Source organism: Candoia aspera, chromosome 5 (assembly GCF_035149785.1).
Source record: "Candoia aspera isolate rCanAsp1 chromosome 5, rCanAsp1.hap2, whole genome shotgun sequence".
Lineage (NCBI taxonomy): Eukaryota > Metazoa > Chordata > Lepidosauria > Squamata > Boidae > Candoia > Candoia aspera.
The window spans coordinates 112,253,985-112,269,558 of NC_086157.1; the positions used below are offsets into that span (position 1 = coordinate 112,253,985).

At 44.7% G+C, this 15,574-nt stretch overlaps 2 protein-coding genes across 4 annotated transcripts in view; one reads left to right on the plus strand and one right to left on the minus strand.

The window, feature by feature from the left end:
- LOC134498593 (glycerophosphodiester phosphodiesterase domain-containing protein 4-like) overlaps window positions 1–4,660 on the plus strand; it is a 31,325-nt gene extending 26,665 nt beyond the window's left edge. Inside the window, exons 14-15 of the mRNA XM_063304751.1 lie at window positions 1,963–2,045; window positions 4,629–4,660. Coding sequence (XP_063160821.1) covers window positions 1,963–2,045; window positions 4,629–4,660 — 115 coding nt within the window. The remainder of the gene's footprint in view (window positions 1–1,962; window positions 2,046–4,628) is intronic.
- Window positions 4,661–7,823: 3,163 nt separating this feature from the next.
- Window positions 7,824–15,574, minus strand: part of MYO7A (myosin VIIA) — an 87,812-nt gene continuing 80,061 nt past the window's right edge. For 2 of the 3 annotated variants that reach the window (XM_063305953.1, XM_063305952.1), the window contains exons 42-47: window positions 13,932–14,038; window positions 13,427–13,612; window positions 11,788–11,904; window positions 10,272–10,355; window positions 9,823–9,942; window positions 7,824–8,315 (exon numbers count right to left, since the gene is read on the minus strand). In XM_063305953.1, the coding sequence (XP_063162023.1) occupies window positions 8,226–8,315; window positions 9,823–9,942; window positions 10,272–10,355; window positions 11,788–11,904; window positions 13,427–13,612; window positions 13,932–14,038 (704 nt within the window). In that variant the 3' untranslated portion in view covers window positions 7,824–8,225. The remainder of the gene's footprint in view (window positions 8,316–9,822; window positions 9,943–10,271; window positions 10,356–11,787; window positions 11,905–13,426; window positions 13,613–13,931; window positions 14,039–15,574) is intronic. The other variant, XM_063305954.1, reaches the window with a different exon arrangement.

Genomic DNA, 15,574 nt, shown 5'->3' on the forward strand with positions numbered 1-15,574 from the left:
TTCTACAGGTCCTAAATAAACTGCAGACACGGTCAGGGTGCTTATCGTGCATGACTTGCCCACCCAAGACTCATGAAAAAGGTCTCCTTTTGCTGGGCCACGTCCTTCTTTGCCTTTATTAACGCTGCGAAAATCCCAGCCGCAGCCGTTACATCTTTGGGCCACCTTGTTCAACAGCTGGCTCAAGGGGAGAACTCTTAGGCTGTTATGCTCCTCTGTCTGTTATTTTTTGCCTCTGGTCTCTGTTGTTCCCTGGACACAGAGGCCCAACTGTGTGGATGGAAATTAGGTCCCTGTTCTTGCCAAAGTGTGGGGGGGGGGTGTCAGAGGGGGAGAGAAAGAGAGAGAAAACTCACAGAGGGACCAATTTAATACCCCTCCTCTGTTGGACTCCGAAGTCCAGGAGAAGTTACAATTGCTCTTGAAGGTTCAGTTTTAATTAGGCTCAGCTTTGGGAAAGCAAGTGCTGCTTTAGCAGTTTTAAAGAAAAGTCCATACAGGTAAAGGTAAAGGTTTCCCTTGACGTAAAGTCCAGTCGTGTCCGACTCTAGGGGGCAGTGCTCATCTCCGTTTCTAAGCCTTAGAGCCGGCGTTGTCCATAGGACACTTCCGGGTCATGTGGCCAGCATGACTCACGGAACGCCGTTACCTTCCCGCCGAAGCGGTACCTATTGATCTACTCACATTTGCATGTTTTCAAACTGCTAGGTGAGCAGGAGCTGGGATTAACAATGGGAGCTCACCCCGTCGCGCGGATTCGAACCGCCGACCTTCCGATCGACAGCTCAGCGGTTTAACCCGCAGTGCCACCGCGTCCATACAGGTAGTCCTTGCTTAACTATCACAATTGGGACTGGAATTTTGGTTGCTAAATGAAATGGTTATTAAGCGAATCTGACCCAATTTTATGACCCTTTTTGCAGTGGTCATGAAGCCAATCACCATAGGCATTAAGCAAACCACATGGTTGTTAAGCAAATCATGCAGTTCCCCATTGATTTTGCTTGCCAGAAGCTGGCCAGGAAAATGGAAAATGGCAATCATGTGTCCATGGAACACTGTGACAGTCATAAATGCAAACTGGCTGCCAGGCACCCATATTGTGATCGTGTGACTGCAGGGATGTAGCGAGGGTCATAACTGTGAGGGCCAATTGCAAGTTGTTTTTCAGCACTGTTGTAAGTCTGAATCATCACTAAACTAATGGTTGTTAAGCGAGGACTACCTGTACAGGGGCTTGTTTGTTTATATATTTATGACTGTTAACATTGTACCATTCTCTGCATGGATTATTGGTGGTTTACAACAAGCAGAGCACTGTCCCTGGCTTCTTTCAGGGCTGCATTTTGGACCCAGTCCTGTTAGAATGCAAGTACAGGTAGTCCTCGCTTAACAACCATTCATTTCGTGACGGTTCAGACTTATGGCAGTGCTGAAAACCAACTTACAACTGGTCCTCACACTTATGACCATTGCAGCATCCCCATGGTCAAATGATCATGGTTTGGGTGCCTGGCAACCAGTTCACATTTATGACCATTGCAGTGTCCCATGGTCACACGATTGTCATTTTCCACCTTCTCAGCCAGCTTCTGGCAAGAAAACCAATGGGGAATCATGTGATTCTCAACAACTGTGTGGTCTGCTTAATGCCTGCGGTGATTCGCTTAATGACCGCTGCATAAAAGATTGTAAAATCAGGTTGGATTCGCTTAATGACCACTTTGCTCAGCAACCAAAATTCTGGTCCCAATTGTGGTCGTTAAGTGAGGACTACCTGTAGAGCAAATCCCTGTACATTTAGATAGCCCATTCTGGGGGTTTCCAGTCCTGCCTGCAACATGTTGTTGTGAATATTTATGAGAGCCCTTTGAGGAAGGCCACCGCTGTTATTATCCTGAGGCTGCAAGTGGTGATGGGGTGATGGCAAGCTTGGTAAATTGTGAAAATATTTCATTCCAGGTGGAAACGGAAAAAGAAGCTCCAGCGGGCAGCTCGGAACCCCAAGAACGTTGAGAAACACACTTTGGCTCCGTTGCAAGCAGGTGAGCCTGTCCTCCTTTGGGGCCGCGCTCTCAGGCTGGGTCCAAAGGAAGGCACTTGGCACGGGGTCTTCCTGGTTGCAGTTGTGCCGTAGCAGGCTTGCCCACCACCTGCTGCTTGATCCTTTGAACTAGAGATACCGAGAATTTCATCCAGGGCTTCTATCTAGGTAGCTCCTGCTTTTTAACATACTGCTGCTAAAAGACAAAATGATACAGTTCATTTCAGACTTCTTGTTCAGTTTAATCCATTCATCAATCAACTGAGCCTCCTATAATGATTCTTTTAGTTCTTTATTCTTTTACACTTATCTGGCTTCATGAGGGAAATCCTCAATTCCTTCTCAATAATCAACTGCTTAAATCTGGTTGCCCTCTAGATCTGTAGATCCCCACCCAGAATTCCCTGGACAACAATACCATTGCTGGGTATTCTGGGAACTGAAGTCCAACAGCAGGAAGACAACTAAATTGGGAAGTTGGATCTATACCAGTATTTTTCAACCTCGGTCACTTTAAGATGTGTGGACTTCAACTCAGCATGCTGGCTGGGGATTTCTGGGAGTTGAAGTCCAGACATCTTAAAGTGGCCGAGGTTGAAAAATACTGATCTATTGTACTGTGAAACTCTCCTGTTAAATAATACCCTTTTTTATCATTTAGCCCCTAGGCGTGGTAGCAGAAGGTCTATTGTGCCTGAAAATGTTCGAAACACACCCAATGGTAAGGCATTAGTATTGTGTGTTGCTGTACTGCTTCATGTTTTTATTATTATTATTATTATTATTATTATTATTATTAGCTGTAGCATGGAAATCTGTGCCATGTCATGCATCTCCATGAAGACTTACCCCTACCAGGGAAATATGACATCATTGGCTTTATGGTGACATACCCAAGTCACATCTCAATTTGTCATGAATGATTAGACCAGCTGCTGGAGGGTCCATGGTACAGGACCAGCCAGAACATAGAAAGGATTATTAAGGATGTCAGAACACTGCAGAACAAAAGTCTTTGTGGCTCACACAAGGCCCATTTGAAAGAGGAGGTGCCAATGACCAACCAAGGAGGGTGGCACCAGATTTTGTAAGCTTAAGGAAAGGTGCTCCTTAAATATAAATGCCAGTGAATCAATTTCTGGACATACATAGGGTAAGCAGTGCTTTGCACAGAAAAGGCTTTAAGAAATAGTAAGCCAAAGAAATCAAAGGCATGGCAGAAAACAGAAAGGGAGAAGACAGCTAAAACTACCTCAATCTTCTTCCTCTTGATCCATTCAGTCTTTCTTCATATCTTAGTTTTGCAACTCAATTCTCATTCATTCTCTCCCCATGGCCGAACAGCCTGAAAGTCCTTTTATACCACTGACTCACTGTTGTTCATTCAGCACCCGTCCATATTATCAGTCTAGCATTCACCGCAAGCCAGATTCCCAGCCAGCAGCAGAGCATCATCTGCCTAGCAAAGCGCATGTACCTTCACACCCCCAGTCAATGCTCCTTTAATGTCACTACAAGTATTTCTTATATATATTCCTTTCGTACATTTATGTCCAGAACTGTTAAATGGTTTTACTGAATGTTGAATGCTCATAGACCAGATTGCACAATTCTATGTATGACATTTTTATAGACTGCAACCAGGTCCTGCGATTGGTTGATTGATTCCGTGCCATCAAGTCGTTGTTGACTCTTAGCTTGACCACACAGATAGATTTTCTCCATGATGAGGAAATATATGTATATATGTATTACAGTATTGTATATATTTATCTGTATAGCATTTTGATAGATTGCAATGATCCAGGTCCTATATATTGCTTCAAAAGTTTAGTATGTTATGATTACTTTGATGCCAAAATCTAAGGGATTGTAGTATGTTTAAATTATAGCTAGTGAGGACAAGCCAGAATAAATGGCTGATTACGTATGTGCCACCAAGTCAGTGTCAACTCTTAGTGACCGCATAGACAGACCTTCTCCAGGGTGACCTGTCCCCAGCCTGGTCCTTCAATTGTCACCATAATCAAGTCCATCTACTTTGCAGCTAGTCATCCACTTCTTCTCTTTCCTTCCCATCATGGACTTCTCTAGAGAGCTGAGGCTTTGCACAACGTGTCCAAAATATAATTTAAACCCACTCATTTTGCCCTGAGTGACATGGTTTAAAATCCTGACTTATTCCCATACCATGCTTTACAAAAACTGCTGTCTCTCTGCTGCTTCAGAGAGGCAGCATTTCAATGATGTGTCTAAGATGTGAAAGAGAAAAGTTCCAATCTCACACAACACCCCTAAACAAGGCACTGGGCCACATGGCCACGGCTGCCATCTTGACTCTTTTGACCCCTCTCCCAGACAACCAAATGAATATGGGTTCCCCAGACAATACATAAGTTGTTTTTCTTTTCTTCTGAGCTGGTCCCTTGATAGTAGCGATTGGGAGTAGAAAGAGTTATGGCTGGCAATATTCTACGTAATTAACGTATTTGCTTATTTCTAGATTGGATGGAGCTTTCTTTGTCTTCCGCAGCTTGGCCTGGATTAATGCCCCTGCTGCACTCACATCTTTGTGTATTTTCAGAACTGCAGAAGATGCCGACGGTGGACACATGATGGACACACCATCTCTTTTGTAGAGAATTACCTCGCCATTAGGATGGGAGATTCACAGGCCGCTTGGTCTTTCTGGAAGCCATAAATTAACGTGAACACAGCACGCTGCATAATGAAACTGGACAATGCTTTTATTTTCATGGTTTCTTGAAGCAGAAAATGGGGGGGGGGGAGACACGATTCTTACCTCTTTTTTTTTTTTTTTGCTAATAAAGAAGCAAACTTCATGTTTTCTACAACTCAAACGCAGGTTGCTTTTATCTGGTTATATTCTGTCTTTATGCACCAGAAAGATGGGCTTTGTCTTTCGAATCCAGGGTGGAAATAAAAACTGTTCAGCTTCTAAATTTGAATGTGACTCTTGCTAGCAAGGCATCTGGGAAAGGTGCCTACGTTCTGCCCACAATACCTGGTTGAGTGTCACCCTCCCCTGTAGGCTACGGGGCCTACTAATAAAGAACGTTGCCAAAAAGGATCCGCAGAAGGGGATCCTCTCCCACAAATTGTTCAGACAATTGCTTTTAAATATTTGTTTTTAAAATATTTGGAAAAAGAGAATCTCTACCCATCAAATAAACTATCCGCTACGTTGGTGATGATGCAACATAGAGAAGTTCAGAGAATTGTATGTACATTTCTTTGGGGTGGAATAACAACGCAAGGCAGGCATGCAAGTCAAGGTTTCTGGAGTAATTTCCAATCTCTTAATAGCAGCAACACTCTGGGAAACTAGGCTGACCATATTTCCTTGAGACAAAAATGGGACATTGGGATGGCCAAACGGGGCAGGGCTGGGCGATGGGCTGGATCAGCAGGCAGGAACTTCTCTGGTTTTCTCAGGCTGGGAATCTTCGGATTCCTTCGTTTGTGAGAGGCAAGGCTGGGCCGGAGAGTCTAGTGAACGGTTGTCCCCAACAAGCCATTCCTCCTCTGGCCATGCTTTTACGTTCTTTTCTTCCTGCCCTTTCAAGGCAGGAGCTGATTGGCTGGCCCTTTGATCACTGCCTATCAGCCGATCCTGTTTGTTTCTTTTCAGGTTTCCCACCAGGTTGAGCTCTGCGGCTTTTTTCCCACCGTATTCTGCTGAGCTCCCCCTCCTTCCCCTCAAAGTCAGACTGCCTTCTGACAGGTTTGCAGGAACTTTCACATTTTTAAGTAAGGTTTTTAAGAAAACAGGACAAAATGGACATTTATATTAAAATGACGGGACGGTCTGGAAAGGTTAAAAAAAGGGACTGTCCCGTTCAAAATGGGACGTATGGTCACCCTATGGGGAAGGATGCTTTCAATGGCTGTACCTTGAGCCACTGTCACCCCCCCCCCCCCAATGGATCCAGCCCATTTTCAAATGTGATCATTCTGTTCCTGATTTTTCTCTCCACATCCAGTTTGGTACAGTTCCATTCAGGTTTCTGAGAGCAGTCCTGCTGACAAACAGACAGACAGAGTTCTCAGTACCTTTATAGAATGTAGGCTGGAGAATTTTTTTAAAAAAATAAGGTAGTTCTTGCTTAATGACCGCAATTGGGACCGGAATTTCAGTTGCTAAGTGAAGCAGTCATTAAGCAAATCCAACCCAATTTTACAACCTTTTATGCAGCGGTTGTTAAGTGAATTATCACAGCCATTAAGCAAATCACATGGTCATTAAGTGAATCAAGCAGTTCCCCATTGATTTTGCTTGCCAGAAGCTGGCTGAGCAGGTCAAAAATGGCGATCATATGACCACATGACACTTGACAGTCATAAATGTGAACTGGTTGCCAAGTGCCCAAACCAAGATCGCCTGACAGTAGGGATGCCATGATGGTCATAAGTGTGAGGACTGGTCGTAAGTTGTTTTTTTCAGGACAATCATAAGTCTGAACCATCACTAAACAAATGGTTGTTAAGTGAGAACTGTCTGTACTAGGTTTGGCATCACCTGATTCCAGGGAATTCCCTTAAGCACTATATCAGTGTTTTTTCAAACTTGACAACTTTAAGATGCCATGTGACACACATAAAAAAGGGGGTGGGGCTTTGATCACAGGCATCATCTTGATATTTTTGACTCTCCTGCAAATGTAATCACAAACGGCAAATCTATACGTCATCTCTGTGATACCATCCTGTACCCCTGTCTTTACTGTAGTTAAACTGCCTTTTTCACTGGTATGATTTTCTTCTAAAATTTCTCTTTTAAGTTTTGCTTTTCTAAGCCAAAGTCGCCAAAACAAACAAACAAAAACAAACCTATTTTAAAGTTTGTTGATAATTTATAGGGTGAACGTACTATGTGTCCACTTACAATAATTTTTATGTCTCATCTCCTGACGCTCCTAAAACTCACAACATGCGTATCTGGGAATTCAAACCGGACAAATGTATTTATTTATTCGTTTATTTATTGCAAAGTCAAATTGGAAGAATTCAGCAGAGTTCCTCCTCCAGGAATAAGGAATAATTCATCTGAGCAGAAGAGAGGAGCACCTGCTTCAAGGATGAGTGAACTGTATTCTAATCTAATTTTAATGTTAAGTCTAGAAAGATTTGTCAGGCCAATCCTAGACTGCACCTGGAAAGAACAAGGATTTTTAGCAACGTGTTTTCAGTGTCATTCCTCCATTCACGTTTCCCGATGCAAGGTCAAAAACAGTTTTGTGACAGTTGCCCATCCTTCACTCCCCACTCCCCAATATCAGTGGGGGGGGGGTTTTAAACTTAATTTCTTCAAGAAGGAGGCAGATTTATCAGAAACCTGATCCAAGATGGCCACAAGCTAGGCCATCTGTGAAAAGTCATCTTGCCATGATAAATAGGAGAGAGAAAAACAACCAAATCCTCTCAAATAAGTTCAGCTATTGCACATTTAAAGTCTCAGTTCTCCACTTATATCTTGTTCAGTCAGCATTTTCCTTCTTTTTTGTTGCAAAACATCCTTTTTTCTGTCCTTCTGATGCTTTATTTTCAGAACAATCGCTCTTTAAAGCAGTGTTTCTCAGCCTTGGCCACTTGAAGATGTGTGGAGTTCAACTCCCAGAATTCCCCAGCCAGCATTGGGGAATTGCTGGCTGGGGAATTCTGGGAGTTGAAGTCCACACATCTTCAAGTGGCCAAGGCTGAGAAACACTGCTTTAAAAGATTACTTGGTCTCTTCCCTCAAGAAAAAAGCAAACAGCAGTAGATTCTTATGAAATTATCCAATTTCTGGCATAGTCTCGGGTTCATAAACTGCTTTATTGAAGCCCATTTTCAAAAGATCCTAACCGGAAGTCTGATGACCTTCTCCATATGCCATAAAAACAGTTTTCCCCCTCTTGTATCACAGTCTGAAATAGAAGTATAGGTTGATATCCAGAAGCGAGAGGAGAAAACAGTGCTGGTGGAGATGGTGAAAAGTTTTTTTTCACAAGTAGTCATCCTCACTCGAAGTGGAGGCAAGCTCCCCATCTTCACAATCTGACAGGTTTTCTGGAGGTGTGCAACTCATTTTCCATACATATGTAGAAAAGGTTTTCCCCCAGCTGCAAGGGTAGCCCACGGCCCTCAGCTGACAGAGTGGTAACCAGTAGATGTTGTCAGTTCACTTGCTGCCTTTTGCACCCCTCTGCTTACTCATTGCCGTCAGCATCTGGCTAATGTAAGAGGTCAACAGATCATCCATCTTGTAGCCCTGGCAGAAAAGAGGAGAGTGGGTGAAAATGGGCTCCATTCACCATCTGTATCCCCTCCATCCCACAGTCCATCTTGGCACTCACATCCTCACAACAACCAAGGCATTTCCAGTTTTTCAATGCCTTTTTGTCTTTTTAAACAGTTGCAATTGAGATAGCTGAATTGGAACACACACGGTGGACCTCCCATTGGAACAGTACGAGAAGTGATGGGTGCGTCCATGCTTTCAATGATTGCCTTGAACGCATCCACCATTTCCAATACTGAAGATGCTGAAAATTGAGATTTAGAATATTCATTAGTTCAGAATAATGACTTTCCCCCATGCTGTTATTTTCTAGGTTATGGACTTCAAAAAATGGAGCAAAACAACTATACTTTGACATAGGATACAATGAGGAGAAAGTGCGGTGGGGTTCTCAGTAAAATTCTCAACGTCATAATGAAGTCCTGAAACCTCTTGCTGACAAAGAGACCCCCGATTTTAAAGCTTCCTAGGAAATAGGGTGTCTTTACACGTAGCTAAACTATGGAATTTTGTTGCCATCAGTTTGCTATTCCCAAGGTTGTTGGTTTGAAAAGGGGACGGGAGAGATTCATGGGGGATCTGGCTCTGGATGGTCAACAGCCTTGATGATGCAGATTGTTGAATGGATCAGCCCAGATCTTCTGGCAGATCACACCCACCAGCCCCCAAATTTTCACTCTTAAAGATTAATGAGTGTATTATCACATTCCTTCTGTGAATCACACCCCACTTCAACAGATGCATGGAGTACAGCCCTGAGGAAATTATATACACAAACACACATATAGAGCAACTGGTGGGGGAAAGAAGGGGAGATGTTAAAAGGCGTAGCTACTCTTAAGAAAAAGAAAGGCTGATTTCACCCAGAAACAGCTGAGTTGGGATCCATTAAAACATCTATCTGTACAAGTAGTCCTTGTTTAGCGACTGCCCCCAATAGTGACCGTCTACAGTTACAACAGCGATGGAAAAGTAACTTTATGACCAATCCTCACATTTATGACCTTCACAGGTCTGTAAAACAAAGGAAAGCTGAAGTAAGATTGTAAGCACAGTTGTGGTTTCACTTAGTGACCGCTTTGCTGAATGGCTGAGTGATTGGTCCCAATTGTGGTAGCTAAATGAGGACTACCTGTATTTCTCAAGGCTTAAATAGAGACCAAGGTTTCTTTTTATGGTACACATAGTAATTCCCCAGGACAAGGATATCTGTGTCTAACTACTAGTTTGCTAATGACCACTCTCTACTACTAAGTGTCACTGTCTGTCATTGCTCCAAAACTGGCCGAGAAGGATCCCCCATTTCAAAAACCAAGCGTGGTTCCACCTCTTGTGCACAGCACACAGAGGGCACTTCCTACTCCAGCGTTACATAGCACTTGCTCATGCAGGTAAAGATCTGCGTGTGGGAGAGCCAGCCATTTCCTTCACTGCTTCTCATCAGCCCTCTGCCTGCCTGGCCCTGTCTTCTTCTTACCAGTGATGTCTCACAGAGCAGCTTGCTCCCCCGCACGAGATTGCCAATGGTGATATGGAAGTAGGTGTTGCCGCTGCTCCAGTTGGAGATCTTTGTGAAGGGATGGGTGATTAGGACGTCCTAGGGACACGGAAAGGGTGTTAGACGCCTTTTGGGAAACCCATCACATGTCTGTCTCCAGTCCTCCCACCTACTGTAGCAACCTTCTGGACTTAGAAGTCTTCCAAGCAATGCGTTTATGATGGAAAGGTCCTTTGGCCTTGGCCAAGTTTTACAAGGGGCCCAGGGACTGAGGTCATCCATTTCTCCCTTGTTGAAAAGAAGTGATGGATCTTTTCAGATTATCTAAAGCTCCCTTCCTCTTGTCCATTGAGCTACACTGGTCAACGGCCTGCCAAGGCCTACAGCGCAGTCATCAGACAGCAGCCTACTGAGAAGACCCACCTTACCTTGGTTTTCCGATCGATGAGGCTGACGCCATGCTTATTGATGGCCACCAGGAGGAGTTCTGGATAATTTGGGTCAGTTGTTTGCTGTTCATAAAGGAAGGTGGAGGTGTGTTAGTGGGCTGAGAACACAACATGCAAACTAGCGGGCATTATTCTGCTAACGCAGCTCTACGGAAGATGCCCACAGCCATTTCATACGTCAGCATCTTGGTGTCAGGCATATACTTCCGTGACTTGATATCCATGCCTGTGAGACCAACCCAATGCCATCTGTCTAGCTTCTAGTTCTGTTGTGGCCCTAATGCTAACCCATCATCAGGACCTCGCTCAAGGACCCTCATCTCAAATCCTTTCACAGAGAGGGAGTTGCATAGCATAACTGTCCACCTTTATGGGGCCACCCAGAGGGGAGCAAATGATGGGTTGCTGGGGTGTCTGCAAGGTATAGTCAAAAAAGTCAAGATGGCAGCTAAGGTCACCACCTTGACTGAAGCTCTGCCTGCCATTTATTATTTTATTTATTTTATTTTATTTATCTGACTTAGCTCCCATCTTGACTTGTTTTATCACACTCTGCAGACACCGTTGATGGGATGTGCACCGCGCTGCAAACTCTGCTCCTTTTGTACATGGGCCATGGCATTGCAAGCACATATAGAAGGGGTGGAGCTTGCATCATAATGTCACAGCACATACAACATCATTTCGCTGAAATCTCTGGACTCAGCAGATATCAAGGCAAGGTGCATAGTTGTGGCTTTCTCTGTCATGGGGGCCCAACTGTGAAATTCCTTCCCGGTGGTGATTGGTTAGTTCTCTATTTGGTACAGTCTGTCCTCGTTTAACAACTGACTCGTTTAGTGACCGTTCACAGTTGCGACAGTGATGAAAAAGGAATTTTGCAATCAGTCCTCGCATTTACGACCTTCTCGGGTCTGTAGAGCAAAGGAAAGCCGAAGTGAGATCGTAAGCACAGTCGTGGTTTCATTTAGTGACCCCTTCACTTAACAACTGAGTTGCTGGTCCCAATTGTGGTTACTCAACGAGGACTATCTGTCATGGGCTGTATGATCAGACAAAATCTTTTCTTCTACCAGTCATTTCCAATTTGCTAGAGGCAGAAAAGTGGAAGGGGCTAAGGCAGAGGCGCGCACAATGCATGTAAAGAAGAGCAGGGCTTTGATCACACGGCCACGGCCACCTTCTTAAGTGTCTTACTCACAGTAAACTCACATCCCCCTGGGCTAAGGACAACTTCATGGCCTGCACCGGCAGCTGAATTCTACCTAGACACGGATAACAGACCGGCATCCTTCAGGGTGCCTGGGACAGCAGGGGCTCACGAGAGGTCACAAGCGGTCACCCACAGCCCTCCCCTCAAAGAAGGGAGACGTGCTGCATTTGAGCCCCAGCACCACCCGCTGCTCAAGGCGGTCAGGTCCCCCCACCCAAAGCCAGGGCCGGCCTTGCCCCCTCCCCACCTCTCACGTGCAATCCAAGACGGGCCCAGCCCCACCTTCACTTCGAAGAAAGCCGATCCGAACGTGGGCCACCGGAACACGATCTTGAGGAAGGCCAGCTTGGCCTCTTCCCTCGTTTTGCCTGCGTGCTTATTGAAGTAGGCCACGATGGACTGCAAGAGAGAGCAGAGCAGAGCCGAGCCGAGCGAACGGCTCGTGTGAGCGTTGTGCTTGAGAATGGCTTCCCTCACCCAGACCTTTGGAAGGTCTCCAGCATTCAAAGGGCTGATTTTGCACACCCCTTCTATCCCTGCAAAATACGCAGGTGGGGGAAAGAAGACTACCGGTAGTCCTCGCTTAACAGCCATTCGTCTAATGACAGTCTGGAGTTACAACGGCCTTGGAAAAAGCACTTTATGTCCTGTACTCACACTTATGACTGTCACAAACTGTTGCATAACCCCTGCAGTCACATGACCGCAATTTGGGCACTTGGCAGCCAGCTCGCATGTACAACCAATTGCAGCATCCTGCAGTCATGTGATCACAATTCGTGATCTTTTTTGCCAGTTTCCAGCAAAAAACATCCATTGGGGAAGGTAGATTCGCTTAACGACCATCCGAAAAATTGTCGTAAAATCAGGTCCTGTCACAGGTGGTTCACTTAATGACCATACAGCTTAACCACCAATTTTCCGGTCCCTATTGTGGTCATTAAGTGAGGACTACCTGTATAAGAAAGCTAAAGGCTCAGAGTGGGTTTTTTCCTTTGGGGGTCAGCTGCCAGTAAAACAAGCCTTTTCCATCTCTTCCAGCTCAGCAGAAAGATGCAGCTTTTGCACTGGTGTCATCCATCACACCCATCTGAAAACCAGTGGCTCTGCTTCCAGACACATGTGTGTCAAGCGCATGATCCAGGAAGCAAGGATCACCCAGACTTCAAAAAGTGTTTTAATACGAGGATTAGGAGTAAAATACAGAATTGTGGAAATGTCAACAGGGCCTGCCAGCCCTCCTTCATTAATGAGTTCATTAAGGTGGAGTCCCTTTGAATATTTTGAATCTCTTCTTCCTGGGACTTCCAACATCTCCCACCTAGAGGTTGAGCTGCTGTTTATGAGATAAGCCACCGAGGAACTCCTCCCTTATCTGTGGATTGTTTCTCACACTGGGCTTTCCGTATTTTAAGAAGACCAAACATATGAACTAGCCTCATATTTCTAGCAAATTTGGTTTTGATGCATGCTTAGGCTGTTCTGAAGATACACACTGTTGGAAAATGGACAAAACCTTGCCTAAACTAGAAAGGTTGTAATAAATCTTTGGGTAGTCCAGAAAGTCAAGTTCGTGGCTTTGATCTCATGGCCAAGGCCCACCATCCTGACTTTCTTGACACTTCCCCATGGATGTTGAGTCATGGCAACTGGATTTCTTTCTTTTGGTTGAAACGTTTCACTGCTTGCCCAAGCAGCTTCTTCAGTCTGGGCAAAGGCTGGTAAGGGGAGCCCATGGCTCAACCTACAGTTAATTCCACCTGGATGACTGAGAATCTTCATCGACATTTCCCCAGGGATGCCACTGAGTCAAACTTCACTAAGATTTCTTTCTCGCCCCTCAGCTACAGAAAGGTCATCTACACATAGGTAGGGAGAGAGAGACAGAGACGGAAGTGGACAACTATTAGAGCAAGCTTACTCTCTTCCAGTCATCCGGGGACAGCTGCCGCATAAGAGGTTCGGGCACCAAGTCCTTGAGGAGCTTGGGAATATTAGGAAAAGAGGACTTATCATCTTCAAATTTCACCCTATAGATCAGGGCCCCAAGTTGTAGGACGTCTTCCCGGGTGCACTTATGGTAGCCACGAAGATATTTTGGCAATTCCTGTGCCAAGAAGGAAGTGGGATGGTGGTGAGACAACATTCTGAATTATCTCAAAAGCCGATGAAGGAAACCAGCTATGCTGTCTCTTCTCTGATTGTTCCCCAGGCAGCATCTCTTCCCACCGTCTCCCAAGGTCACTCCCACAAACCATTAGAGAGTGGCTGCTGCAAAGAGGACAATCAAGTGGTGGCCTCCAGCTGTTCTCCACCCCACCCCCGCCAATCTCTTGCTCTAGGACCCTGCGAAGGCAGAAAAGGGGTCTCCACCCTAACCTGGTTTACGTCCTTCAGCTCATGAACCCTGCAGATTTGGGACATACCTGATAATAATGGAAAATAGAGTCAGCCATTGAATCCTTCCCAGGCACGGTGTTTGTCCACAGCTTCTTCATGAAAAACACTTGGTAGGTGAGAGAAGGCACAAGCCCTGTGACGAAAAATCATGGCAACGTCCAAAGTTGGCATTGGTTGAGCATTGCATGACTACCCATGATCAGTCTAAGGCAGTGTTTCCCAACCTTGGCAAGTTTAAGATGCATGGACTTCAACTCCCAGAATTCCCCAGCCAGCATGCTGGCTGGGGAATTCTGGGAGTTGAAGTCCATGCATCTTAAACATGCCAAGGTTGGGAAACACTGGTCTAAGGCAACATTAGAAGTTGTGGGATGCAATTCAGAGTCCTGACTATAGGGGGAGCTGCAGAAAGCCATCTGCTAATGTGGTCATGTCCCCAGAAGGGAGTGACAAGGTTTGTTTTTTTTAATTTGGGGAGAGGAATTTGGGGGGCTGACGTCCACAAAGGGGGTGCTGGGGATACCTGTTGGAGGCTATGGACTGCCCACTCCCAAACTAAGACTAGTTCTTTGCAAAGTGGCCCATTTATGGCCAGTTTGTTCCACTTGGTGTTATAAGTAAGACACCTCTGAGACTGTCACATTCCTCAGCATGGAAGTTAAAAATCCCTGCCTGCAGAAATCTAGCGTGGCAGGAAAAGGTGTTTAGCATGACAGAAAAAGAAAATTAGCATGGCAGGAAAAGCCTCTGAAGAGCATTTGACCATGACTTCTGGGGAAGAAATGGTGGACTGAAGACAGCTCCAAAAAGTGGAGCCAACGACTGCAGCGGAATCAAGAGCTGACAAGTAGACCGGCTCTTCATAATTCCTCTCTGGACAAGGAGAGGACTTGAGATTGCCCACCAGTGCTCCAGATAGCTGCTCCTCACGAGGAGACCGCAAGACAGTGGTCTCTGGTGGGTTTAAGAGATGAGGGAATAGCCATCTTGCTCAACCCATGGTCGGCGCCTTCAAAAGGACACTGGGTTCAATTTTGGAATTAATTATAAAGAATCCTTCCCATGGGAAAAACGCTTTTGTTTTGAATTCTTTAAAAAACATAATATTAAAAATTGAACACTAGAGGGAACTAGAAGTGACTAAAGATTACAATTAAAGGAGAAGAACATTCAAACTTGACTTACTAATACAGAATGAAGCAAAATATTTTAACATTGGACATATTGAAGCATGTTTTTGAACAATGGACCCAGAAGGTAATTTTAAGAGTGTCTGCTATTATAGATAGACTGGGTCTAAAAGATGTTTTGGAAGAGGAACCAATTTTACCTGACAAGATCGAGACTGAGTTGAAAGTGGTACAAATGACAGGCTACAAGAATGTCAGATGTTACACTGGACCTATAAAAGAAATCGGCTGATGTTTTAATAATTAAAAGGGACATACAAATAACAAACTAAGCGAGTGGCCTGGATAATTTTGGATTTACAAAAGAGGCTTGTTAAAGTTTTGAAGAATTTTGTGAGAAGCGATAAAGAAAAAATGAAAAGAAATCAAGTTCTACACATTATTTGAAGGGCCTAAAGATCAAGATTGATAGAAGTAAAGGGAAGGAATATAAAGTTGGTTTATTTGAGCAAGGTTAAAATACATAAGTTATCTCTGGT